General features: G+C 55.3%; 1 protein-coding gene across 1 annotated transcript; it reads right to left on the bottom strand.

Annotated features, from left to right (window-relative positions):
- Nucleotides 1-26,723, bottom strand: GASK1A (golgi associated kinase 1A). Its single transcript, XM_059664537.1, has 5 exons — nucleotides 26,677-26,723; nucleotides 7,803-9,056; nucleotides 1,890-2,012; nucleotides 1,156-1,259; nucleotides 1-520 (listed from the first exon to the last, which is right to left on the bottom strand). The coding sequence occupies exons 1-5, from the start codon at nucleotides 26,677-26,679 to the stop codon at nucleotides 310-312; spliced, it is 1,695 nt and encodes a 564-aa protein (XP_059520520.1). The 5' UTR covers nucleotides 26,680-26,723; the 3' UTR covers nucleotides 1-309.
- Nucleotides 26,724-27,102: the final 379 nt, after the last annotated feature.

Here is a 27,102-nt window from a genome sequence, read left to right as displayed (position 1 = left end):
ATTTGACAGCATATGGAACAGTTCATAGAACATTCTTGAATGTCTTTATTGGTGCAAGGAAGTACATAGCCATTGCTGAGCAGGCAGAAGAGAATGCAGTGAGATTGAAAACCCAACACCCCTACTACTTCCAATCAGGTGGCATGGCCCGAGGCATCCGTGCTGCCCTTCTGGCTCTGGCTCTTTCCATTTGTCTTCAAGATGGGCGGGCCCAAGGACGTGTGGCCATCAGCACGGGTGCTCGTCCAATCAAGTCGTGCTGTGAGCCCCCCACCAGCGAGGCGAGAGCCGCCCTGGGCAGTGTGGGGTTCACGGGTCCTCGTCCCTGAAGACTGTCAGGTTGTGCTCCCGGATGTGTCCCAGAAGGACCTGTCCTCGCCGCTCCAGGGTCTGGAGAACCTGCCTCAGGCCCCGTCGCCCGCCGTGGCTTTCCCAGAACACCGGGTCCACCTGCAGGGACTTGAGCAGCATAGTCTGTAGACACCCTGACTGGAGAACCTTCACGACAGACTCAGGGAACCTGGACGAAAGTGCCCGAAGGTCAGAAGAGAAAGGAAAAGCAAACGTGATCTCGGAGTTTCCAGCAAGGTGAAGCCCGGAAGGCCAGAACTTGCACCACCCGGAACCCCGGTCCCAAGGGCCGCCCCTGGATGCTTGTTACCAGGGACTCTTCCACCGCTGAGCTGTGCGAGCAGGCAGGGACGAAGCTTTCAGATGGCCCCATCCCACAGAGGAGCCAGGCCAGTCAGCACTGTCCTTCCGGGGACCATGCCCGCTGCTCTGCTTGGCAAATGCCAGAGCCCTAGGAAGGCTGAGCAGGGAGACAGGCTGCCAGGCTGCCAGGCTACCCCCACCCATCTAGGGCAAGGAAGGGCTAGCCTGCCTCTACCCCAGCAGGGCAGCTGATGTCCTGTGGGCTAGGAGGCTCTCTGGATCCTGGGGGCAGGCACTCCATCCAGGAGTGGAAGGGCCTGCTGGCTGTATACCTCTCAGCCTTCCCAGGTCCCCACACCCCTCCCAAGGCTCAGATCTAACAGCTTTTATCTGATGGCAGACTGTGGACTTCTCCAGAGCCCCGACGGAAGGTCCCCTGGTCTCCAGCAGGGCCATCAAGCCTCAGTCCCTGAACCTCCACCCAACCCCTTTGACCCTCACCCGTCTATGCCCTCCAGCAGCCGAAAGTTCAGCCTCTCCTCAGGGTGCTGAAGGTGGGCGGCGTTATCGATGTAGACCAGACGAGATGGCTCGCTGCTCCGGACCTCAGGGAGAAGATGGGCAGAGACAGAGGTGGGGGAGGTGCAGCCTAGCTGGCGCCCAGGGACTGTGTTAGGGTGAAGCGGCTTGGGGGCCTTGAGCTGTCAGTCCCACCATCCACCTGCTACTTGCCAGATGGTCTCCAGGTGCTGAGCGGTCAGCTGACCATGCTGACACTGCTCGATGCTTCCAGGCATCATCTCAGTGAGCCCTCCCAGCAACCTGAGAAGAGGGCCACTAGTGTGAGAACCAGGCACAGAGAAGTTGTAATTTGCACAAGGTCCCACTGCTAACAAACAGCTGGCTGGTTCAAACCTGGGCCAGGCCACAGCGCCATCCTCTGGAACTGAGTCCTGCTCTGGTGGCCAGAGGGGTGAGGAGCATGGGGGAGAATGGGGCGGGTGCAGAGGTAAGCTGCCCGGCAGGACTGCAGGTTGTATGGCACAGGTATAGGCTCACACACACGGCTCACCACCACCCCCAACACCGGTGCCCAGTTTTACGTATTATTCAAAGGGTTCTGCTACTAAAAGGAACAGGATCGGGAACCCCTGGACCACACGATCCCAGAACCTCACTAACAGCATCTTCGGAAGGAGACAGGAAGACCGGAGTCCGGGTGATGAGGGACATACCAGGATGTGGACCAGTCGCAGCTCGCCCGGGTTTGTGCATTTCTCCCGGAGCCCCTCTTCCACACAGGGCTCTGAGGGCGCAGGTTCAAAGCCACAGCAGTAGCGATCCAGGCGGTCATGGACCTGTGGGGACACCCATCCTGAGGGCGGGTGGCACAGCACCCAGGCCTGGTCCCCGAGCCACATGCTGGGGGCAGTCCTCAGTGGCTCTGTAGCTGGCCTCCGGCTCCTCACGGGGCTTCTGCTCTGCCCCTCTGCCCCTCTGGCCGGTGGCCCGCCCTGCACACTAAGCTCAGGCCAGTGGGGATTCCAGCCGCACCCACCGCTTCCTACAGCTGCTCCTGCGCTCCGGCCTGAGGTCTGATGCTGAACGCATCCCCTTGGGAGGCCACACATGGCTCCAGGCCATTCTGTGCAGATTTCAGCATGCGGCAGTGTTTACTTCCCGAGAAAGCTACAAGGAATCCTGGCCTGTGTGACACGCGTATCGCTGGTTTCCCCAAATCTTCGCCCATTTAGTGTCTAACAGGAAGGGTCTGGCCGGGCCCAGTCACCAGTTTGATTACTGAGCCCCACCATCTGGTTATTTTATTCACTTAAGAGAAATTCCGTTAAACAACAGCAGACGAGCAGCCAACAAAACCAAGTTCAAATTTTATGTCCACAGCCCTTCAGGACTTGATTCTTTCCCCCCCTTTTTAAAAAATGAGGTGCTACCAAAAAAACAAAAAGAAAAGCCTTCGCTGTTCTGATTTTCTGACCAACCTACCAATGTGGCACAATCATGATGGGAACTGAAGTTTTTGTTTAATTGAACTTAAGCTGTTGTAAAGCCCTTACTCTGTGCCACGTCCCACTCTGAGTGCTTTGCACACCATTAACCCCTCCCAGCAGCCAGGAGGTCGATCTGTTATTATCCCCATTTCAAGGATGGGGAAACTGAGTCACAGGGGTTGGGTGATGTGGGATGGTCTCACAGTGTGCAAGTGGTGGAGTCCAGACCATGGCTAAGTTAGAATGTGGCAGGCACCTGTTTTCTGGCATCAGTTGATGGCAAAAGTGTAGGTGTGGTTCAAGCTGATCCCAGCACCCAGCACTCATGCAGCCCAGCCAGGGACTTAGCCAAAGTTTTGGGGTGAAAGAATGAATGGATGAAGTACATGGCTAGCTGGCAGCAGGAAAGATCTAGAGGGGGCTTCACATGAGGACTGTGATCACAGAAAGCCTGCCCATCACGCCACCTCCCTGCCCAGGGTACCATCACCAGAAGGCTTCGGGGGGAGGCCTGGCTCTGTGGTCTCCGAACAGGACATCTGGACAGGATAACACACTGCAGTCTTCCAGGAGGGATAGTAGGCCCAGCTGTGGAGGAGGCACGGTCTGGAGGGAGCCCAGCACAGGGCACGAGGGGTGGCCACGTCCTCTAACTGACCCACCAGGTTCCTAGGCCGGGACTGGTTCCTCAGCCAGGGCCTGACCTGGGTCTGGTGGATTCCAGAAGAACCGCTGGCTGTCCCTGGTGCCCCACCGCCACCCCGCCCCCCCCCCCCCACCATCCCCAACTCGCATCCATTATAAAATGAATCTGCCACAGCAAAAACTGTAGAGCTGTCCCAAGTCTGCAGAAACAGGCCACAGTCATCATGCCATTAATATTTGCCATCGCTCTGGAGGCACCAGCAACGGCATGAGGTAGGAGAAAGAAAGGTGATTATAAGCTATTCATTACAGATGAAATGATGGTGAACTTGGAAAGCCCAGGACAAAGCAAATGAAGTTAGCAAGTGGCCAGTAACCAAACTAATACACAGAAATAACAGCCTCCACACAGACCAAGAGCTACAGGCGAGATCCTATAAAAAGGAGAAAGGTCCCATTTTCAATGGCCACAGAGGACAAAATACCCAGGAATAACTGAACATGAAAGCAAGGACCCAGCTGAAGGAAACTGATGCTTTCGGGAGCGTGAAGAAAGGGAGAGACATATCCTACTCTAGGCTGGAAGACTCTACATTTTAGGGTGTAAATTATTTCTGTCTTAGTTCACACAAACTTAATTTGATTCCAATAAAATCCCAAAAGGACTTGGGGAGGAGAAGGAAGTAACAAGCTGACTCATAAATTTCATGAGAATAGTATGCAAGAATATGGGGGAAATTCTAAGAAAGAGCAATGAGAAAGACCACACCCTGCTAGTTAGCAACATAAATTACGAAGCACAGTAATTAAAACAGTGTGATTCTGGCATATAAATAGACCCTTTACTGGAACAGAAGAGTCCAGAAATAGACCTACATACATATGGAAACTGGCAGCATTGCAGACTGGGGGAAAGATGGATTATTCAGCAAATGGTGCTGGGACATTTGGGTTGCCATTTGGCGGGGGGGGGGGGGGGGGCGGGAGAAATCACTGTTTTGTACCTTATCTCTTGCTCCAAATAACTTCCAGATGGATCAAAGATATATGAAAACACATGGGAGAACTTTCAAAAGAGCCTGGAAATGAGGATGGCCATCTATACTAATAAAAGAGTAATATGCTAATTAGACGAGGAGACTTTCTAGACGTCCTTCCAGACAAAGCTGGGGGCTTGGCCAGCCTGCAAACCGCCCCCAAATGGCCCTCAGCCCCTCACCCAGGCCAGCCATGTCCCCCAGCGGGAACGCTCACCCTGATGGGGTGTGGCCATCCAGCAGTCATCAGCCCCTTGCCCAGGCCCACCCTGCCCCCAGCGGGGACCCTCACCCCAATGGGGGCATGGCCAGCCTGAAAACCGCCAGTGGCACCTCACCCAGGCCAGCCCTGCCCCCCAAGGGGACCCCAACCCTGATCCAGGACCCTCTGCAGGGCAGACCAGCTGGCCCCTATCCGTGCCCCAGGCCTCTATCTATACTAATAAAAGGGTAATATGCTAATTAGACCAGACGTCCTTCCAGACAAAGCCATGGTGGTGGGGGCCAAGGCAATGGCAGTTAGGGGTGATCAGGCTGGCAGAGGAGAGCAGTTAGGGCAATCAGGCTGGCAGGGGAGAGCAGTTAGGGGGATCAGGCTGGCAGGCAGGTGAGCGGTTAGGAGCCAGCAGTCCCAGATTGTGAGAGGGATGTCCGACTGCCAGTTTAGGCCCAATCCCGCAGGGATGGCAGTCAGACATCCCCTGAGGGGTCCTGGATTAGAGAGGGTGCAGGCTGGGTAGGGACACACTCCCATTGCACAAATTTTGTGCACCAGGCCTCTAGTCTATAATAATAAAAGCGTTAATATGCTAATTAGACCAGATGTCCTTCCAGACGTCCTTCCTTCTGGACAAAACCACAGTAGGCGGGGGCTGAGGCCCCCAGCTGCAGCGATGGCCGGCGGGGGCCGGGGCCAAGGCCCTTGCATGAATTTCGTGCATCGGGCCTCTAGTTTGAAATATAATATATGAACCTAGAAGTCATAAAAGAACAGCTCAATAATAGACAAATTTTAAAAATTTCTGCACAGCAGCGTCTGGCACCCTATGGATTGTATGTGTGGGTGTGTGGCGATAGCACATGTGAGCTTATAAGGTGCATGGATAAGTGTGCATTTGTTTGAGATGTTGTGACTGATTTGGTGATTGTCCAACAAATATTTTCTCCTCTCCACCTTCAGCTCTGGGCAGAGTGTGCTTCCCTTCCCTGACAGTGGGCTTGGCCATTCACTCGCTTTGGCCAAAGGAGTCTGAGCAGAGGCCTTAATTGTGCTCTGCAGTTTGGTTGAGCTCTTGGGCTTGTTCCCTTCCCCATGAGAGGGTCGCCCAGGTGGTACTGCTCCTGCAGCCTGGGCTCCAGAATGAGAAGTCAAGAGCAGTCCCGAGCCCACCCACAGTTGGAGCCAAGTTCAACTGAGCCCCACTGACCCACAGACCCTGGAGCAAGACACGGAGAGCTGGTGTGTTAAGCTGTTGAGTGTGGGCGAGTTTTGTTACGCAGCATTATCTCTACAGTCACTGATTCAGAACGCTATGTGGGATGTGAAAAGCATAGGACTTGTGGGGGGATAAGGAATGTGTATGTGTGCAGTTCTTGTGTATTGTGTCCAGGTAAACGGTATGCTGCGATACACACACACAGAAAAATAAGGGTTTATACTGGATCAAACAAGACAAAGGAGCAAGCACACCACAACATGGGCTGGATGTGGAGTCCGTTCCCAACTCCCAGTCAGAAGGTGCCTCCAGTTCCTGTGCTGGGAAACCCACAGCCCCGCCTCCCTCCACGTGCCAGTGGTTTCTAGGAAGGGGGCATCAGCCAGAGAGGAGGATTGGACCGGCCCAGTCTTCAGCAGACCAGGGAAAAGGTGGCCTGAGGCCAGCCGAGTCGCTCCTGACCACACACCCGGCCTGTGTGTGCTTTGGCGGCTGGGACTTGCATCCCCACAGCAGCTGAGGGAGGTCCCGCACCGCAACCCCAGGGCACAGACAGAGGGCCTCTGTGTGGAGCAGAAAGCTGCCGTGTGCGCATCAGCTGGACCGGGGCTTTGCGCGGAGGTGCCCCGAGCTCCAGGGCATCCCTGCAAAGGTCCCCTCTTCCTGCCCTCAGTCACGGCCAGGTGACTAGTGATGCTGATTGAGAGGTGAGCTCTAGAGTCAGACCATCCAGGCTGCGTCTCTGCTCCTCCGGCCGTGACCTTGGGCCAGTAACTGCACTGCTCCGGGCCTCGATTTCTCCACTTTAACAGAGTAGTATCTCACTCATAAGCTTGTCATACAGAGTAGATGAATTAATTCCTGACCAGTGTCAGGGGCAGTGCCTGCTCATTCTTGAGCGTGTGCCTCCACCAGGCACCGTCTTAAGTACATTTCACAAAGGATCTCCTGTGCGGAAACCTCACAGGTCAGTGTCGTCATCTGGGATAGACCGAGACGAGGATTCAAGTGAAAGCAGTTTATCTGTGAGCCAATCCCAAAACCCAAGCAGGGGACGAGACACAGCAACGACCACTGCAGGTACCCGGGGCGCAATCCCGGTAGGCAGCCCTGAGAAACACACGGAATATGCACCACAGAGCGACCCCAGACCAGACAGGAAATAGCTGATGCCTGCAGTCCCTCAGTTACCCCTGTGCTCTGACTGGGGGTCCCCAGAAACTCCAGCCTGTTCCCCAGAAACTCCAGGTTACCTGCTGGCACAACAGGGACCTCAGCTGCCCTGTGGCTTCCTTCTCTCTTCAGTGCCCAGGCTTGACCTGTATCATCCATTTCTCTCTCTTCTCTCTCCTCTCTCTCTCTCTCTCTCTCTCTCTCTCTCTCTCTCTCTCTCTCCCTCTCTCCCCTCCCTTTCTCTCTCACTCTCTCTCTCATTTTTTAAATTACACAGCCATGTTGATCCTTGCCAAGTCAAGGATATAATGCTATAAACAGTCGTGTGCTGGTAAATGTTTAACTCCCCGGGAGGAGGGGGCCCATATGCAGCACGTGCTGACTCTCATGGTGACAACAGCCCCACCCTGGCCAATCCGAGCTGCCAACACGACGGACAGGGGAGCTGACAGGAGACGAGCCACCGCTACAGTATTTCCCAGACGCAAACAGCCCCAAGAGCACAGGTAACAGGGAAGATGTGGTGAAAGAATTAGGAAGTAATGGGTTGCTGATTATTGTTAGTTTATATAATTTAATTTTCTTCCCTTTTTTGTTTTGTTTTCTTCTTTATAATTAAAAATTTTTAAATGCCTGTGTTTCACAACCAGCTCACAAAACTAAAAATGTGGACCATCAGCTCTCCTGAGCTGGCACTCGCTACCCCAGCACTCGGAACTGCATGAATAAGCCCAGAGGCTGGAAAATAACGAGAACGGTGCCTGGTGCTCAAAAGACAAGACTCGGGGGAGAGTCACCATCCATCCCCACGTCTGCTGCCCTCCGGGACTCAGCCCGGCCCCACATACCTGGAGCAGGAAGTCGAAGAGAGCCAGGCGTGCCCACTCAGCATGGCGGATGCCCAGGCAGGGCGCCTGGCCTGGCTCGCTGCAGCCACGGGCCAGCAGGGCCTGGTACTGCAGCCAGCCCAGGGCCAGAGAGTTCTGGTCATTGTCAGGGTCACCCAGGTGCTGCACGTCAGGTGCCCACCAGATGACGGGCCTGGCGCCACCGTCCGTGTAGCGGTAGGGCAGCAGGGGGCTGTGGAAGCGCCGGGCCACAGCCGGCAGGCTCCGGCGCAGCCCCAGCACACGGTCCACGTGGAAGGACAGGACCTCGGACAGGTCCCCGGGCCTCTTGATGAGGCCGCAGAGTCCCTGGGAGCAGAGTCCGCTGAGCCCAGGAGACGCGTCCGGAAGGGCACCCTCAGCGGAGAAGCCGACCTGCAGCACCTGCCCATGGCCGGGGACCCTGGCTTTGCCCACTACCTCCCCCTGGGCCAACAGCCGGAGGGTCTGCACATCATGTTCTGTGAACCATGGGGGCACCAGGCCGTCGGTCCCCAAGCCGGTCAACAGCCCAGGGGTCTCGGGGGCACACCACATGGATCCCTGCAGCTCCCCGACGGAGCCAGGCCACCGACGAGTCCCCGTGGCCGGGCTGGGATCCCCTGCTTGCTGCCCACCAGTCAAGGCTCTGCTCCCAGCTTCTGGCAGATCCCTGCCTCTTCCTGGATGGGGCCGCAGGGTCGGTCCAGCAGCCGCTCTCTGGTGCCCTGTGACGGGGCTGACCAGGGCGCCTGTGTCACTCTGTGCCTCCCGGATGGGACCATCCTCCCAAGGGGGTCGCAGGTCTTTGGCTCCTGGACTTCTGACCTCATCCTCCCTCAGGGGCACAAGACGCGGGGTCCTGAGTCTCAAATCTCCGAGAGATGCCAACGCAATGTCCCTCTTGACCCTCCGGACATGCCCGCTGTCCCCTCCCGGGGACCTGCTGCTGTCCACTCGCCCTCGGTGGCCTCGCCCCTCAGCACACACCGGATCGGGGCTCGTGGGCAGGGCCCAGCCTCTCCAGAATCGCAGGTTCCTTGTCCACTGCCTCCAGCGAGAGCTCAGCGCCTGCGGGGCGTGGGGGCCAGGGGTGCCGGTGACGCCCTGGGGCTCCATGGCGGCCTGAGGCTGGGCGGGGAAACGGGTGACAGCCAGCACAGACAGCGTCATCAGGAGGCAGGAGGCCATGACCAGCCGCCTCTTGCCACACAGCTTCCTCCGGACCCAAGGTGCCTGGGGGACGGGGTAGAAAAAGAAAGTTTGAGACCTGGGATAACATCAGCCCAGCCCACAATGCAATGGGGCTGCCAAAGGGAGGCCCATCCTGGATCCCTGAGAGGGGAAGGCACGGAGCCCAGGTGAGTGGCACCCAACCGCCTTCCAGAGGGGTGGGCACCTCGGCCAGCTCTCCTGCTTCAAAGCTTGGCTTGCCTGTGTCCAGGGCAGCCTTGGCAATGCCTGCAGGCAGACATGGGCTTCCCCCTTGAATAAACCTCCATATGACACTGGTCACCAGGCACATAAGGGTCTCTTCCACATCTGTCCCCACCACTGAGTGCCGGCCCTCTCTTGATCTCCATGGGGGTCCCTGGGCCACTCTGCAGGCTTCTGGTTCCCACAAACACATTCTTCCCTCTCCCAGGGGCACAGATCTGCTCAGCTACAGATGACTCCACCCAGCCTCCCTGCAGCGAGGGGTGGCCACGTGACTAAGTCCTTGCCCATGGCAGGAGTCCTTGCCTGCCCCTCTTGCTCAAAAGGACGTTGGCTGCCAGCCACCAGCTCTGCACCTGTTGGCAAGGACACACCCTGGGGCAGTGATTTTCAACACGTGGTCCCGGGGCCATCAGCATCAGCGTCACCTGGGAACTTGTCAGAAAGGCAAATTCGCAGGCCGCAACCCAGAACTACTCGATCAAAGCTGGGGCCCAGAAATCTGCGTTTTTACAAGCTCTCCAGGTGACGCTAATGCTTAGGCACCGTGGAGTCACCAGAAGGAAGGAGCTGGGGAGCCTGCAGGACCCATGGGAGCAGGGCTGCCAAGAGCAGTTTGAGCCACTGTGTTGAAGTCAGAATTTATTTATCTTATTAGCTATTCAACTTAAGACAGAAGGCAGTTCTATTTTTAATACGTTGAGAAACCTCCATACTGTCTCCCATAGTGGCTGTACCAATTTCTCAGTCTACTACAGGTGGTAATTACTTTTAGCATAAAGGGGGTGACTAGCCCAGCCGGTGTGGCTCAGCGGTTGAGTGTCAACCTAGGAGCCAGGATTCCCAGTCAGGGGACTTGCCCTGGTTGCAGGTTCGATCCCTAGTAGGGAGTGTGCAGGAGGCAGCCGATCAATGATTCTCCCTTATCATTGGTGTTTCTGTCTCTCTCCCTCTCCCATCCTCTCTGAAATCAATTAAAAATAAATAAATGAAGGAGGCAGTTACTTCACAACTTGCTTTGGTTGACATGGCAACACATCCTGAGGCGGTTTCCATCTCTACCTTTTTCAATGTAAAGTTACTTAACTGCTACACAATGGTTCCCAGGGCGGACTGTGCCACAGTCCTTTACCCATTCCTCTACAGCAGCGGTTCTCAACCTTCCTAATGCCACGACCCTTTAATACAGCTCCTCAGGTTGTGGTGACCCCCAACCATAAAATTATTTTCGTTGCTACTTCATAACTGTAATATTGCTACGTTATGAATCGTCATGTAAATATCTGATATGCAGGATGTATTTTCATTGTTACAAATTGAACATAATTAAAGCATAGTGATTCATCACAAAAACAATATGTAATTATATAGGTGTTTTCCGATGGTCTTAGGCAACTCCTGTGAAAGGGTCGTTCGACCCCCAAAGGAGTCGTGACCCACAGGTTGAGAACCGCTGCCCTACAGGAAGGGTCTTTAGATGGTTTCCCTTTTTTTTTTTTAAGTTTTTTTAAAAATATATTTTATTGATTTTTTACAGAGAGGAAGGGAGAGAGATAGAGAGTTAGAAACATCGATGAGAGAGAAACATCGATCAGCTGCCTCCTGCACACTCCCCACTGGGGATATGCCCGCAACCCAGGTACATGCCCTTGACCGGAATCGAACCTGGGACCCTTCAGTCCGCAGGCCAACACTCTATCCACTGAGCCATACCAGTTAGGGCTTGTTTCCCATTTTTATTACAGCCAAGAACTCGGCACTGAAGGTCCTGTCCACACAGCTCCGGGGGGAAAGGTGAGGGTTTCTGCAGAGGAGACCCCGAAGGGTGAAGTGACGGGCCCCACTCCTTCTCATTGACGTTAACTTCTCACGGCGTGTTGGAGAGCGTCTCCTTTCGCCCCCACAAGGACATACGGAAGTGGGCCCACGGCTTTCCTCTCACAGACGGGAGAACGCCAGCCCAGAGCGCTGAGATTTGCCCGGCTCACCCAGCTGGCAGGAATGCCAACGCCGTACATTAAAACTCAACGGAGAAACGGCCACCAACAGACTGTGGGTGTTGTCTTCTTCCTTCTCAGGAGGAAAATATGTTTTCAAGTGGGATTCGCCAGCTGTATTCTCAAAGTTTTGGATACCACTGGGGGCAAAGAATTCATCTTTTTAAAATGTCCCAAGGGGACAGAATGTTCTGATCCCTCCCTCCCTAGGCCTTCCTTGGCTCAGACAACCTGGGGGAGTTGGCAGGTGCACAGTTGTGCCGAGAGAGAGGTTCAGACGGCCCTGAGCAGCTGTCCCCGCAGGGCCACCCAAGGAAAGCTTTGGGCAAAGAAAGGCGGCTTTGATCAAACTGGGGGTGGGGGTGGGGGTGGGGGTCGGGAGGAGGATCCTCTGAAGAGACTATTCAGCTGAATAATAAAGAGGACAGGAGGGGAAGGAGAAAGGAGATGACGCACAGTAGACTAGACAGTTTGGGGGTGGGACCCAGTGGGACCCGCCCGCCTCAGTGCTTGCCCTGGTCAAACAATAGGGCGGTTTAATGGTTGGGGAGGGATGGTAACTGGATTTAGAGTCATGAACACTAGGTAGTGTAGACAAGTACTGAATTACAATGGCACCTGAAAAAATACATAACAATAAGGCAAAGTAGTAATAGAGAGCAGTGTCCTCCCCTGGCTAACAAGGGTGTGAGTCTGTTGCTACGGATGGGGCTCAGGTGGTGGGGACAGGGATGGGGCAACCTGGTCACAGATAAACCCATGAACCAGGGTCCCCATAAGATGGGCAGATGGCACGTGGAGAGGACGCGAGAGAGGTCTTCGGAGAAGGACTTGAAGAAAAATCCCAACACGCGCCGGCGGCCTATGCACAGGGACCGTTTGAGAGACGAGGGCACATGAAGGAAGGGACTTGAGTACCGCTTGCTCTGGACCTGCCAGCAGGAGACCGTCTCACTTCTGGAGGGTCACAGGGGAGATCCCAGCCAGGGCCGTGCCTCCCTTTGGGCCACGGGCCCTCCTTCCCCGGGCCACGTCCCAGAACGCCCTGCTCTAAACCCTGGCACCACCGGCTGCTGCAGAGGAACCGGCGGCAGGGACAGGGGCACAGCGGCTTTTCTCAACTCCCAGATGTCAAGAAAGATGACAAAACCTGGGCCTCCACTAATCGGCCAGGAAGGACGGGATAGCACGCTGGGCAGCGAAGGGGGTTCTTAAGGACAGAAAACGTCCTTCTTAAAAGTGAAAATCTCTTCTCATCTCCTCCTCACCCTTCCTGAGCTGCCCCTGCCAATGCTGTCCTTGGCACAGCTGAGGAAAAGCATTGTGAACAGGCAGAGACACCCCAGATATTTGGCCTTGGGGGCTTCTGGCAGAGGCCAGGGCAGGGGTAACCGGCAGTTCCGCTAGGTTCTGCTCCCCATCTTCTCCCAAGCAATGCGACCCGGGCTGTCTGGCCGGGTTCTAGCATCACTTGAGGGACGCGGTCACCTTGTGACAGGATGGGAACTTCCTTGTTGCACAAATGGCAACGGCCGGTGTAGGGGATGTTAACGAAGACCACATGCCATCTTAGAAAGCGAGGGCTCTCGGTCGGGGGGGGGGGGGCGGGGGGGGGGCTGGGGGTGGGGAGGCGGGCGGGGAGAAAAGAAACAGGGAGAAGAGCCCCAGGGAATACCAGCTATGACAACAATAAAGAGAAGAATGTTACATTAGCGATAGCGGAAATCGGATCCAAAGCGAATGCTCCACACCCTCCAGAGAATAAGAAAAGCAATTCGAGAAATCATTTCGGCAAAGGCTCGGCCCCAGGAAAAACGACTTTTTCAAAGACAGCAATAGAAATGGAAACGTTAACTCTCTCAGCGCACGCTGCTGCCTTTTACTTGGAACATGACCTGCTCCAAGGTGCTTTCCCACTTGGGGATGAGGACACAGGGCTCCTTCCAGCGAGAAGCCGGGGCTGGAGGGGCTGAGGGAGGGACTGGGCAGAAGAACCCACGAGCCCAGCTCTGGAAGACTCATTTCGGACCTCTGGCTCCCAGAACTATAAGAGAGCACATTCCTGTTGTTTTGAGCCACCAAGTTCGTAGCCATTTGTTAGATCAGCAATAGGAGACTACTGGCCACATAAATACAAAAAGAATTGGTGACCCAGAGTCCCCCGACGCTAGGGCTGTAGTGACCTGTCCCCTTATTGTCTTCTCCTCTAATTTCTCATGGAGGCTCCTGGCAAAATGAGGCATTCCTGGAAGTCAGCAGCTGCAGCGTACCCTCTTCCCCCCACTCCCACTCATACACCTCGAATCTCAGCTCTCCTCTTTCCAAAGCGGCGAAGGCAGCCCATCGCGTTTCCCGTCTCCGCTCTGTGTCTTGAGTAAATAAGCAAGGACTGTCTCCCAGTCCACACACTTGGCAAGGGCTGCGCGAGCACGGAGACAGACCGATATTTCACAGCTCTGGCTCCGTCTCCTCTGTCTGGCCTCCGGCCCTGGTCCAGCTGGATGTGGCCACGCGCTGATCGGATGAAGTTGCATCAGTGTTAGAAGGAACGGTCCCTGACCCCGGACCGCACAGCACCACGTTCCACCGAGGAAAGGAGCTGGGAGGGCAGCGCTCGGCTCCTCTGTGTCATGAAGCGAAGCTGGTCCAGCACTTGGCCCTCCCCCTCCTGTGACAGGCGTCTCCTGGGTCCTCATCAGGGCCCGGCGGTGCCACGGGGTCCAGAAGAATGAGCTTTTCCTTCCCCGTCTTCAAGAAAATGTTCATCTGAGCTCAGGAAATGGGCCCAGGCAAGCCTGGCAAGGAGGAGCAATTATTCTCCGGTGTCTTCCAGACCGCATCCTGCCCCCACACACAACGAAAGCCAAATTGTCCTGAGCTTCAGCCATGCGCTGGGTGACCTGACAGTGGGTCTCCGGGGCGCAGCACTCTAAACCCGCAAGTGCAAGACGGAACGGATTTAAAGGACCATCGTGCTTTTCCCGTTGGCATTCCTGAGGCCCTCAGCTCCCCAGACGTGGTACAGGGAGCCTTAGACCGAGGAAACGAGGAAACGTCTGCCTCCTGACAGCCTGGGGCCTGCGGGAGGGGAGGGGGCTAGCCTGTGGGGAGGCACCCGTGTGCCCCAGGTTGGTCCAGAACACAGAGTGCATGTTGGCAGGGAGGTGTGCTGATCTCAAAATGCAGCAACAGCCCTGGCCGGTTTGGCTCAGTGGATAGAGCGTTGGCCTGCAGAGTAAAGGGTCCCGGGTTCGATTCCGGCCAAGAGCACATGCCTAGGTTTCGGGCTCGATCCGCAGTGTGGGGCGTGCAGGAGGCAGCCGATCAATGATTCTCTCTCATCATTGATGTTTCTCTCTCTCTCTCCCTTCTCCCTTCCTCTCTGAAATCAATAAAAATATTTTTTTTAAAAAATGCAGCAACAGGCACACTGCCTTCCAAACCGGCCTCACCCCCAACACCTTCACCCCATCCCACCCTTCGGTGACATCTTCCAAGTAAACCCCCTGCACAGGGATCCTCGTCTGAAGGTCGGCTTCAGGGGAAGCCAGCCTAAGATCCCACCGTACAGGGCAGTTATGCGAACTAAATGAGATAATACGTCTAGTGCTGACAGTTATTCCAGACTCAGAGTAGATGCTCAATAAATGTCATTTAGAAGGAGGTGGCGGCAGAGGAGGGGGACAGCTGGGAGATGAATCTGCATCGTGAGGCTCAGAGCTGCCCCTGGCTGAGAACCCCGGGACGTGCATTTTTGGAAAAGAATGTGCTGTGTCCCATCTGAAGGCTCTCCCCATCTCTGCAAACCCCAGATCTCTCTCTCCCGCTCTCCCCCACTCTCTCAAGCAAACAGCAGCCTGCACATGCAATACCTGCCACTTCAAAAAACACAAATAGTCAGGCCAGGAGGGAGCCCTGCTGAGCAGGGAGCAGGGGCCAGCAGGGGACCAACAGGATCTGCTGAGGGCCTGCCCACCCTCCGACCCGGCAATTTGATCCCAGACCCCTTCGCCCATCCCCAGACCCATCACACAAAACTATCTTCCTGTGACTCTGCTAAAGGGAGTGGCGGGGGGGTCACCCAAGGTGTGGGCCTCAGAGGGTGGAGAGTGGGCAGGAAGAAAAACTTCTGCATCACCGACACCCAGCAAAGCGCCGTGGCTGGTGGGGTTGCCCATCACAGGGCCGCCAGCCCCACCACGGAGTGGACAGTGTCCAGCCCACGTCCAGCCTCAGCGCCGACTCACTGCTCGGCACACGAAGGGAGTGTGGAGCGTGCACTTCTGCACAAGGTCCTGGGCGCGTGCAGCGGCCAGGTCTCTGCTCCAGGGACAGAGTCACCTACTTGTCACCAGAAAGACAGACAGCCTCTTGGGTTTGTGCGCATTCTCCGGCGAGGCCGCAAGTCCTCAGGCCCAGTGTGGATGGCCCACAGCCCACAGACACAGGCTCAGCAAGGGACTGGGCGCCCCACATCCAAACAGTCCCAGAGGGCCCCACCCAGACCCCAACGGAAAGACGAGCCCCGGCACAAATCTGCTCACCACAACCTTTCTCCAGACCCTGAGCTGCTGCCAGCGGAGGCGGAGACAGGGCCAGCGGAGGCGGGGCCAGAGGAGGGGCAGCTCAGCAGGCTTTCCTACTGCCACCAGCCCATAAGCGCTGAGCTCCCAGCCAGGCTGTCTGAATGCTGATTCCAGCTCCACAGCGTCCTTGCTGTGTGACTTTGGGCCTCGGTCTCCTCATCTGTACAATGGTGATAAGAACAGTACCTCCCTCCCAGCTGCACGGAGCAGCTATTCCTGAGCCAAGCACTGCTCCAGGCAGAAGAGGTAAGTCAAACACAAAAGAGACAGAAGTCACTCCCCTTATGAAGGTGACAGTCTGGTGGGAAAAGTCACGCATAAAACAAATCACCCCACTAAGGGAGCCTTATGAGCTGTTGTAGGGAAAACATTCAAAACAGAGAGAGCCTGGCATAGAGTTGGGTTCCATTAGCGTTGCCGTTACTACTACAATGGTGGTCATTTTCTGACAACGCCCACGGGGTTACCTCCGTCCCCGTGGTAGGGCTCTTGGGACCCTAGAGATGGGCCTGGGAATCCTCTGCTCCCTAGACGGGAGGGAGTTAACCGTGGGTTCTTTGTTTCTCCCCCTACCCCCCGCATTTACTGGTTCTGGGGCTCCAGTCTCCACGCTGATTATACGTTGGGGCAGCCCTGCTGGCCCCAAGAGCCCTCTGCGTACCCATGACTGAATCACCATCTTGTTCCGGCGCACAGAGCACCAGTGTGGGAACACCGCAGAGAGAAGGCATTCTGGAGACCCTGTCATTTGTTGGAAATTTTCTCTGGTTGCCTTTTATGAACAGCCTTACATTTTGGTCTCGGGCCTGGGGAGGGAGGGAGTGGAAACTGCTGCAGAAAAAAAAGTTAAGCACGCTCTCTCTGGGCTGTTCCAGAGCTTGCTACTCTCTGGCCAGTCAGGTCCTGCTAACGCTCCTGTGGCTCGCGCCTACAGTCATCATCGAGGAAATGCCGCGTTTCCGTCAGAGATCCGGGCCCACAAGGTGGGACTCCCCTTCAACCAAGTTTTGGGCTCCCCCACATCTTAAGGTGAAGAGCCCTTCAGTACCAGACATATGGGGTGACCACTCTGTAAGGCATGTACGTGTCTAAGCGCCTTGTTGTACGCCTGAAACTACTATCATGTTGTATCTCAACTGGAAAATAAATAATTTTTTTTAAGAAGGAACCCTTGAACTTGGCACACGTTTACATCTATCATTCGATTACATCTTTCTCTAGCTCACCATTACAGGGATGGTCCGCATGGTGGATATAAAGGCAGTCCGTTTATAGCACACATCCCCCAATCCAGAACCCCTTTTCCTGGGAGCTACCCCCCAACTCATGCTCCCCCTGATGCTCCCCTGCAGGATCCTACTAACTGCCCTAGAGGCCCTGTTGAACTTCAGCCCTCTCTGTTGTCCAGGGACCATGTAATCCCAGCTCCCATTAATTGAACACTTACTACGTGCCGATGACTATTGGACGAGGCGCTTTATGCTCACTGCAGCACAGAACTCACAAACCCACGAGGGGGCAGTGTTATCTTCATGGGGGACCTGCGGCTGCCAGGTTAAAGGCTCACTGACTTGCCCGAGGTAGGAAGCAGTTTGAATCCAGTTCTGATTACCACTCACCCTCTGAAGTCTTCCATGCTTTAAAACTGTCCCGAGTCAGGTGCCGTGACAATTACAGTTTAAACCCAGTCACCCTGGGCCACCCCCAGGGAGATGCGTGAGTGTGAACGAGGAGCCGGGAACCTTTCCTGACAGCCACCGAAGTGACTGAACAGGGTGGCATTGCCCAGTCAGCCACCCGCACCCCCTCACCCCCTCCAAATGAGAAGATTTTAACTCAAGTTGCAAGAGAAAATGTTCTGAAAGAGAGAAATACAATAGCACCTTTGTAGTTGCCATGGGATCTCTAGGGCACCGGGAGAAGGGGGGTGTGGTCGGGGCTGGGATAGAGAGAACTGGCTGGGTGAGCTAACTCAGACCAGAACCTGCAGACAGTGGCTGGGCATGTGGGGCGCGGGGGTTGGGAGTGAGGGGGAGAATGTGGGGGGGATGCGAGTGCTGTCCAGGAGGCCACCCACTGCCAACGGCCAGTTCCTGAGCCGGGGTCCAGGTCCCCCAGGAGGTGGGACAGACACTGAGCGTCTGTGAGGACAGACAACAGAGCCACGCTGTCCAGGAGAAAGAGGCCTGTGTGTCCCGCCCACCCACCTCCAGCGCAGGGACGGCCATCCAAATGGCCCATTCACGGGCCACCCCAGCCTCCAGTCCTCCCACCAGCTGCAGTTTTCCCCTCTACTGGACCCGGCAGTGCGACCCAGAGTCCCACCCACCAAACACTCCTGCTTCGGGGCAGGGTGCTGGGACCCCCCACCACGCAGCTGCGCTGTGGGTCATCCGACTACCCCTGACGCTGGACTTCATTCATCTCCTTTGGGGAAATGGATGAAACGGATGAAGGCAGCTGTGGATCCTGCACTTTTTGAAATCGTGACCCTTTGGTCAAGTTACAGGTTTGGATCTTCCCTTTCCACTCAAACGTGTCACCAAGCATTTAAAAGCACGAAAGCCGCTTTTTAAGCCCTTGACAGAATGTCTTCAGAATTCCCCAGTGCCGGGTGCACTGAAGTCACCTCGCAGCACTGGTGCAAAGCCAGTCTGGACAGGGGCAAGGCCAGCGCCAGACAAGCCCAGTCTGCCCTGCTGATGTGCTCCCCTGGCAGGAGCGCAGGGCCCACCGTCGGCCTCCACAGCCAGGCCAGCTGAAAACGTCCCTGCTCTGCGGAGCCCCCCTCAGAGCCCCTGCCCAGTGCAGCCGGCTCAGGCCCCGCGGTGGCCCCTCTCAGGCTGGGAGGACACCTGTCTGCCCAGTGCAGCCGGCCCAGGCCCCGCGGTGGCCCCTCTCAGGCTGGGAGGACACCTGTCTGCCCAGTGCAGCCGGCCCAGGCCCCGCGGTGGCCCCTCTCAGGCTGGGAGGACACCTGTCTGCCCAGTGCAGGTGCCCACAGGCGGGGCCGGTCCTTTCTGCCTAAGCCTCACTCTCCTCACCTCCCACCACACAGTTCCGGCTCTGACTTGTCGCTTTTTTCTCTCCCATCCTCTCTTTTAGCTGATCCCGCTGCTGTCTTTGACCAGTTTTTTGGCTGATGGTGTTTCTGGAAAAATCCCTACCCGACTTGGCTCCTAAACATGGAGCTGAGAACCTGCTGCACAGCCAAGATGGAAGGATCTGAATTCTCCAGATGGTTCTGAAGAGACTGTTTGCTCATTGCAAGCAAACACCCTCGAAAGCCAAACAAAAACTGCCCACAAGTAAACAGCATGTGACACAGCCCCTTCCCACCGCCACTTAGCAGAAACCCAAGCCCACGGCCGTTGGGGAAGCTGGGCTAGGTGAGGTGGGGCTGCTACAGCCCCTAACCACCCTCCCGCAGGGGCGGGCAGCTGGGCCTGTGGCCAGGACGGAACCGGTGTGGCTGCGCTGGCTGGCAGAGGGCACCAGGGACCACGGGCAAGGTGCTAGGGCAATGTAACACTGGTCATTTAGTATTGCAGCTACATCTACCCATCTTACAATTATAAAGGCAGAACCAATTCAGAGGATGAAGGGAGAAATGCCAAAACGTCACCACTGCTCTTAAGAATATCACATATTTATCTGTTTTATAGAATTAAAATGATTGGTATCCTTTTTAAATAAGTTGCTTCTATATCATGATTACTTATAAGTGTGACTAAAGGACACACAGGATAAATGAAAGTGAAGATGAAGAGAGAGGAGGAAGGCAGGTACACAAGGAGAGGCCCGTAGACCCAGATGCCTGAACAAGAAACTGAAGTCACTCCTGAGCTGCCCTCAGGCCCCCATCTGAGGTAGCCAAGGGCTGGAAGTTGTGCCCCCAGAGCCCTCCCAGCTTCTCCCTCTCACAATGCAGGGCCCGTTCCTCCATGCTGTCCACCAGGATCACAACTGATTGATCGTTCCCGACATTCCCCTCCCCTCCACTCCCTGCACCACCCCCACCTGCTGTCTAAAAAGCAAACACAACTCCACCTCTCCAGGCTCAAAAGCCCTTCCCTGGCTCGCTCTCTCTCTCTCTCTCTCTCTCTTTCTCTCTCAGCACAAATTCCTGGCTGGGTCGGGAGACTATTAGTGCCCAAGAGCCAGGCTCTGCCTCCAGCCCCATTTCTAGGAGGTTTTCCCCAACTCCCTCCCAGCCAACTTTTGACAGCTCACTTTTGCCTCTAGGGCTTTGCACATGCTGTTCCTTCTGCTAGGTTGCCTTTCCCTCTTTTTGTTGTTTTATTATTTTTTAACTTACATACAGTAAAAGTAGACATTTTAATGTGCAGTTCTATGAGTTTTAACACACGTATAGATTGAACGCTGCCACCAATCAGCATGTAACAGTTCCATCACCCCAAAAGGCTCCCTTGAACAGCCCGTGTAGTCCCAGCCCCTCCATCCCTGGCCCCTGGCGATGACCGCCTGCTCTCCATGCCTACACTTTCCCTTTTCCAGATGTCACATGAGCAGAATCACACTGTACGGAGCCCCTGAGATTGAGTTCTTCCCCTCAGCATGATGCTCTGAGAGTCATCCCTGCTGTGGCACGCATAGCACCTTTTCTCTTTCCTGCTGAGCCGCGGTAGAGATGGGTCACAGTGTGTTTACCCAGTCCACGGCCGAGGGACATCTGGGTTGTTTCCAGCTTGGGGAACTATAAATAAAGTGACGACAAACATCTGGATCCAGGTTCTTGTGTAGACATGTCTTCATTCTTCCTGGGTAAGTACATGGGATGCTGGGTACACAGTGTGTGTGTTCACCGTCAGAAGAAGCCGACGGACGGCTTTCCCTGTGGCTGCGCGGCTGTGCGCTGCCCCTGAGCGTTCCTGTCGCTCCGAATCCCGGGCAGCACTTGATACTCTCAGGGTGTTCCGTGTTTGTAGCTATTCCAGTGCATATGTCATGGCTGTTCTTTTCTTCACTTGACAAAATCCCTGTCCCCGGTCCTGGAGCCTCTCGGGCCCCTCACTCCTCAGGCTGGGGGCATCCAGCACGAGGATCCCTCTTCTCATCAGAGCACACAGCTCACGGGAAAGAAACACTTCTTTGAGCTTCCCTCTCCTCTGAACCTACTACCTGCTCCGCCCCACATACACGCCCACAGAGGCGCACACACAGAGGCATGCACACACAGGCACACACAGGCACACACAGGCGCACACAGGCGCACACAGGCACACACAAGCAGCATCACTAGGCTGCATTCTCCCCGGGGGGCAGGGTCTGTGTTATTTTGGGTTGTACCTTTGGCCGGAGCACAATGTCTGGCTTAAAGCAGGCATTTTCTGATAGATGGACGGACGGATGGATGGATGGATGGATGGATGGATGGATGGATGGATGAGAAGGCAGCAGGGAGCGAGAGGGAGCACCATATGCACTCATCATAGATTGTGCATTCCCCTTTCGTGGCCTTCTAGATGTGCCACTCAAGAATTCCAAAGCCACGGGCAGTAAGACTCATGCCCTGCCCAAAAGAGGCACATGTTCATCAAAACCAGGCAAGGCTTGGAGACCAGCACGAGGCCCCCACTGTTTCGTCATCTCCCTGCACCCCACATCCCCTCGCCCTTCCTTCCATTCTCATCCCTTCACCCTGAAGTCACCAGCTGCTACTTAAAGCACCTCCTAGCTTCCTCTCAGTCAGCACTTCTGGAGCCAACAGGCCAGGCCCTCGGGAATATGGCCAGACCCAGGCCACTTCCAGGACCAGGTGTCTGTGCTTGTGCAGGACATAGAGGTCCACACAGAGAAAGGCAGCCCCAGATGGAAACACATTAGCAGTCACATCACAAGCCATCCCGGCAAAGGCAGCTCAGGTGGCGCAGCACCGGGGCCTCCAGGAGACCTGTTTCCACGTTGGTACTGTGCATGGAGAGGGAGGGCTGGAGCTCCCGGCCTCCTCCGAGGGGGTTGTCAGCATCTCTGTGGCCCGCCTGAAGCACGGTTCTCCCCGACCCCTGAAACAGCCAGGGCCCTCATTTCTTTGTGAGGCCAATCCACCCTCCACCCCCAGTCCTAAAATACACTGCTTTAGGACCAACTCCTGCTTGGTGTGGTTGGGCCAGCGGATTGTTTAAAACCCTCTGCTCCCAGCCAGCCCTGTGCTCACCTGGCTCATGAATGCAGCAGGAGCTGCAGGTGAAGTGGGTGACCACACAGAGGGTATCCGATTCCTTCAGGCTCAGCCTAGATTGCCAGTTCTGATTCCAAAACCGGTTTAACTTCATGAGGGACTCCAATGCCAGCGTTAGACCCCAGGGGCTGCAGCTGAGAGGGGGCTGCCTTCCCCCCAGCACGGAGGCCCAGGGAACAAAGCCTGGACCAACCTCTCTGGGCTTTGGGCATTTCCTGCCTGGTGAAGAGAGAGATTTAAAGGAGCAAGAACACTGTTCTAGAAGAGGAACTGTCTGCACCGGATCCACACATACAGAAGAGCCCGAGAGCACCCCCTCGTCTGGTACTGAATGGAATGCGTGGTGACTTCCGTAGGGTCTGCTTGACTGTTTGCTTTTGGTCCTGACCAAAGGAAAACCTATTTTTTTTTAAATATATTTTATTGATTTTTCACAGAGAGGAAGGGAGAGAGATAGAGTTAGAAACATCGATGAGAGAGAAACATCGATCAGCTGCCTCTCGCACATCCCTCACCGGGGATGTGCCCGCAACCCAAGTACATGCCCTTGACCGGAATCGAACCCGGGACCTCTCAGTCCGCAGGCCGACGCTCTATCCACTGAGCCAAACCGGTTTCGGCGGAAAACCTATTTTTGTGGGCCCTCAGTAACACCTGCATTCTTCTTCTAGCACCTTTGGGGGCACCGAGTGTTTTCACCTCTGTGATTCCATTTGCTCCCTGAAACAACCAATTTTATAGACGAGAAGTCTGAGATTCAGAACAGAAGAGGGCTTGCTCCGAGCCACACAGCAGCCTAGTCCGGCACAAACCTCATTCGGACTCAGGCCCCTGCCTTTTCCCATCACTCCACGCTGCACCCAATGCCTCAGGCATGTGAAGAGGCCGCTGTGTCTGTGAGACCTGCACACAGACGGAGCGGGGAGAGAAAGAACTGAGAGACCCAGGCCCCAGGCCAGAGTGACCTTCAGGTCACCTTCTTTCACCTGGACTCTTCGCCTGGAGACTGACTCCCCTCTGAGCTTAACCTCCAGCCATTTTAGCTCTTGGTTCTTTCGAGGAGAACTGACCCATGTGTGGGCTCTCCTGGGACCCCCTTTTCCCCTCATGGTGCCTGCCTGATGACATGCTGACAGCACAGAACGCAGACAGACCGGGGACGTGCCTCCCACACCCATGCTCCGGCCCTCGCGGGTGGCTAGCTGCGGGAAAATCTTTGATGAAGAGGCTGAAGCAATTAGTTCCCGTGAGCTTGTCTGACTTCCACTTAGCCGGGCGCTCAGAACCCCATTTCCACGGAGAGTCAGAAGCTGGCCATGTGCACTGGAAACAGCCCCAAGTGGGAAGTCCACAGCAGGGAGACGATTATAAAAATCCTGGTACTGATTAGAAGTATGGTTATTAGAAATGTGGGCATGGAAACTCGCTTTGATAAAAGGTGAAGTAAAACAAATCAGGTTGTGAAACTGCATGTTCGGAATGATTTCAATTCGTTAAAATACTACATCACAGCGATAGCCATGGTTACCTGGAGAAAGAAGTTGGCCACAAGGCTGTCATTTATACATCCCTCAACAATCAGGAAGAAAACTTTTTTTTTAATTTGTCAGGGAAAGTCTTAATTTATCAATATTTTTAATCCAAGCTCGGAGTCTTTGGGACACATCAAGTCTCCCTCCATTACTGTAAGGAGCGATGGTGAGTGCCCCAACCTTAGCTCTAGAAATATACACACTAAGCCTTGGCACAGACGCATAATCCCTTCAGCAGAATAAAAAATGCCCTCAGGCCCTAACCGGCGTGGCTCAGTTGGTTGAGTGTCATCCCATGCACCGAGAGGTCACCAATTCAATTCCCTGTCAGGGCACATGGCCGGGTTGTGGGGCTTGATTCCCAGTAGGAGGCATGCAGGAGGCAGCAGATCAAGGTCTCTCTCTCTCTCTTGTTGATTTCTCTCTTCTCTCTCTCTCTCTCTCTCTCCCATTCCTCTCTCTAAAATCAGCATAAACATTTTTTTAAATGCCCTCAGGTCTTGCAGCTCAGTGTTTATCTTTGCAAAAAGACATTTAAGGATTCCAGACTTTTAGCTTTACATTTCCAACTGAGGCTTTCCCATCTTACGTACCTTGGATCCATAAAATGATGGTGTGAGCCCTAACTGGTTTGGCTCAGTGGATAGAGCGTTGACCTGCGGACTGAAGGGTCCCAGGTTTGATTCCGGTCAAGGGCATGTACCTTGGTTGCGGGCACATCCCCAGTGGGGCATGTGCAGGAGGCAGCTAATCGATGTTTCTCTCTCATCGATGTTTCTAACTCTCTATCCCTCTCCCTTCCTCTCTGTAAAAAATCAATAAAAATATATATTTTTTAAAAAATGATGGTGTGAAGGAATTACTGAATAAAGGCTTCCATATTCAAACAAGTTGGGGACGTTTTAATGAGCTTAAGGAGTTTTCTCTATGGAAGGACTCCCCAAGAGGGGATGTAGTATACATTATTTCCCAGATGAATTTCCCCCCAAACCTTCCATTTCAGAACTTGTGATCACAGAGTGGCAGCTCTACTGGTGCAGGGATTACCGGGGAGATGCGTTTTGAACCCCAGCCTTCTAGCCCTGTGGCTCTCAGTCCTGGCTGCATCCTGGGATCACCTGGGAGCCTTAGAAAAATACCATGATCCGGGCCCCCCCTGGATTTGGTCTGGGGAACAGACAGAATCATGGCTGGAACCCTCTCTTCCCCACACCATCTAAGCTGTCCATGCTAAGGAGAGCCACCACCAGGGTTGGAGAGTTGACTTCCACATTATTCACACATCATCCATTTTTGGAGTGCAATGGAGTCTCCATGAACATCTGGTCCAATCTCTCATGTTACAGAGGAGGATTCCCAGCCCCCCGCCTCTTCCTTTGCTGGGTCCAGCCAGTGCCTGGCTGTGCCCCTGGGGCCCCAGGCTTCTGGACCACAGGACCCCCCCTTCCTGCAGAGGGAGAAGCAAAGGAAGCCTTCAGATCTCAAGGCCATTTTGCTGCCAGAGGTTGCTCATTGGGCCCCTACCTCTGGCAAGTGACCCTGACGCAGTGACATCCTGACCAGTCCTCCTCCTAACACAACCCCAGAACTGAGGCTGAGAAGCCAGGAGCGCTGGCTCAGGGGAACAGGAAGCCACACTGGCAGCGGAGCAAATCCATGCCCCTTCGGCTGCCAGAGCAGAAGGCAGGCACCTTCTCCCCTCCCTGCACTCTACCCCCACCGCAGGGCGCCTGACAGGCTCTGCCATAGACTCCTTAGGAGCTCAGAGACTCCTGCACACCAGCAATGGCCCTCTGAGTGACAGCCTTGGACTCCACTCTCTTCTGGCAACTCTCTTGCCCCTGAACAGGGACTTTTGTAGGAAAAATCTCTACACTTGTGTCACGTTCTGTTTCTTCAATCGCTCCCTCTTTTCAACCTTAATTTCTCTTTATCTGCTGTGAGAAGAAAACTTAGGTGGATTGGGGACAAGGTGCTCCTCAGAGGCGGGCAAGGGGGAGATGGAACACACACACACACACACACACACACACACGCAGCCTCATAAGCACCCTTCCTGAGCCCCCAGCTCCTGTTGACCAGCTCTGGGCCTCTGGTGCCAACACTGCCAGGACACTCCCCTTGCACAGGGGAGCTGTTCTCCCAGAGACCCTCCATCCCACATGGAATCCCTAAAGCCCTTCTAAAACCCAGGCCCACAGCGACACTCCCTGAGAAGTATCTCCCGAGCTCCAGTTTGCCCTCTGAGCATGGGCGTGGGGAGGGCCATAGATGCAGCCAGGAGAGCCATCCCAGGAACTGAAATCCCACAGGGCAGGGCGGTGGACTGTGGGAGCCGGTGGGGTGGGGCCTGCAGATAGCTTCTACCTGGAACAGAGCTCATCAGCAGCCGCCCCAGGGGAAGCCCCTTTCCCAAAGCTGCAGGGGGGCTGCAGCTAAGCTGCCTGGGTCCTGTTCTCAGAGGGTCTGACCATCTTTTCTGCTTGCTGGTGTCTGTGAGCTCTGTCAATGGAAGAGCGGCTTTCACACGGTCCCCAGCCTCATGAATGACAGCCCAGACTGGCCAGCGCTCCCACACCTGTTCTGTGGTCCTGGGAGGTGGAGAGGGGTGGGAGCCAGGCATTGGAACCTTACCAGGGCCAATGTGATTCTATGGTAATAAACGTAAGGCGGCACTTTTTAATATTCAAACGTGGCTAAGCTGTAGAATATAAAATTCACATGCATTTGCCAGGGGAATAAAGCGACGTTAAGAGGGCTCACACATCTGAGGCCACCTTGGGTGCCTGCCAGAATCCTCTCCTCTCCCGGCCTGTGGATCGGATGGAGTTTGTGCAGAGACGAGAGGAGGTTATGGAATGTGCAGGTCCACAATGAAAGCCCGGAATTGGGGTCCTCCCCACCAAGGGAAGCAGCAAAGCCGAGTGCCCCTGTCCTCGGTGCAGAAATGAAAGGCGCCACTGCCCCCCGGAATCTTCGGGGAACAATTCAAGCCTGGAGGTCGCAGGTTCCCCATGCCCACAGGGGTGCATGCTGTATGTGGCCACCTGTGTGGGAGTCCACCCCACCCTTCCACCGCGCTGCCCCTCCTGTGATTCCTACCATGTCCCCCACGATGGCTGGACCCACTCCTCGGTGCTCAGTCGGCTCACCAGGTGCTCAGTTGGCTCACCAGCTCATCCTGCCACCCCGGCCGGCCCTGGCACAGTGGCGTGCCAGGACCAAAGGTCCACAGCTTCCCAGCAGCCAAGTGGCCCCTGGACAACTCCGGGGTGTGCGATATGCACTGGGATGCTTGCGGGTGGAGTTGATAGAGGAGGTCTGGGCAAATGCACGTGGGACCCGCGGGAGCCCCCCGCAGCCTCGAGCCTCCGCGATCAGCTAGGAACGTTTGCAGAGTTTGCAAAGTCCCTGCGGCAAGTCCTGGCCCAGCCTCTCCACTTCCCCGAAAGCGCGGAAGGGGGAGCTCCTTTCACAATAAAAGCCCTGCCTGGGGCAGCTGCAGCCGCCTAAAGCGGGGCCCAGCTG

Source organism: Myotis daubentonii, chromosome 14 (genome assembly GCF_963259705.1).
Source record: "Myotis daubentonii chromosome 14, mMyoDau2.1, whole genome shotgun sequence".
Classification (NCBI taxonomy): domain Eukaryota; kingdom Metazoa; phylum Chordata; class Mammalia; order Chiroptera; family Vespertilionidae; genus Myotis; species Myotis daubentonii.
Note: the sequence above shows the minus strand (reverse complement) of the source record. Positions and strands in the feature narration are given on the sequence as shown.

What these genes read in the sequence shown, in the direction of transcription:
- GASK1A (XM_059664537.1), bottom strand. An exon ending in TCTTCGACTTCCTGCTCCAG is followed by an intron (nt 2,013 to 7,802) that starts GTATGTGGGGCC and finishes GTGTCCCCACAG; the next exon opens with GTCCATGACCGCCTGGATCG. An exon ending in TGCGACTGGTCCACATCCTG is followed by an intron (nt 1,260 to 1,889) that starts GTATGTCCCTCA and finishes CTTCTCCCTGAG; the next exon opens with GTCCGGAGCAGCGAGCCATC.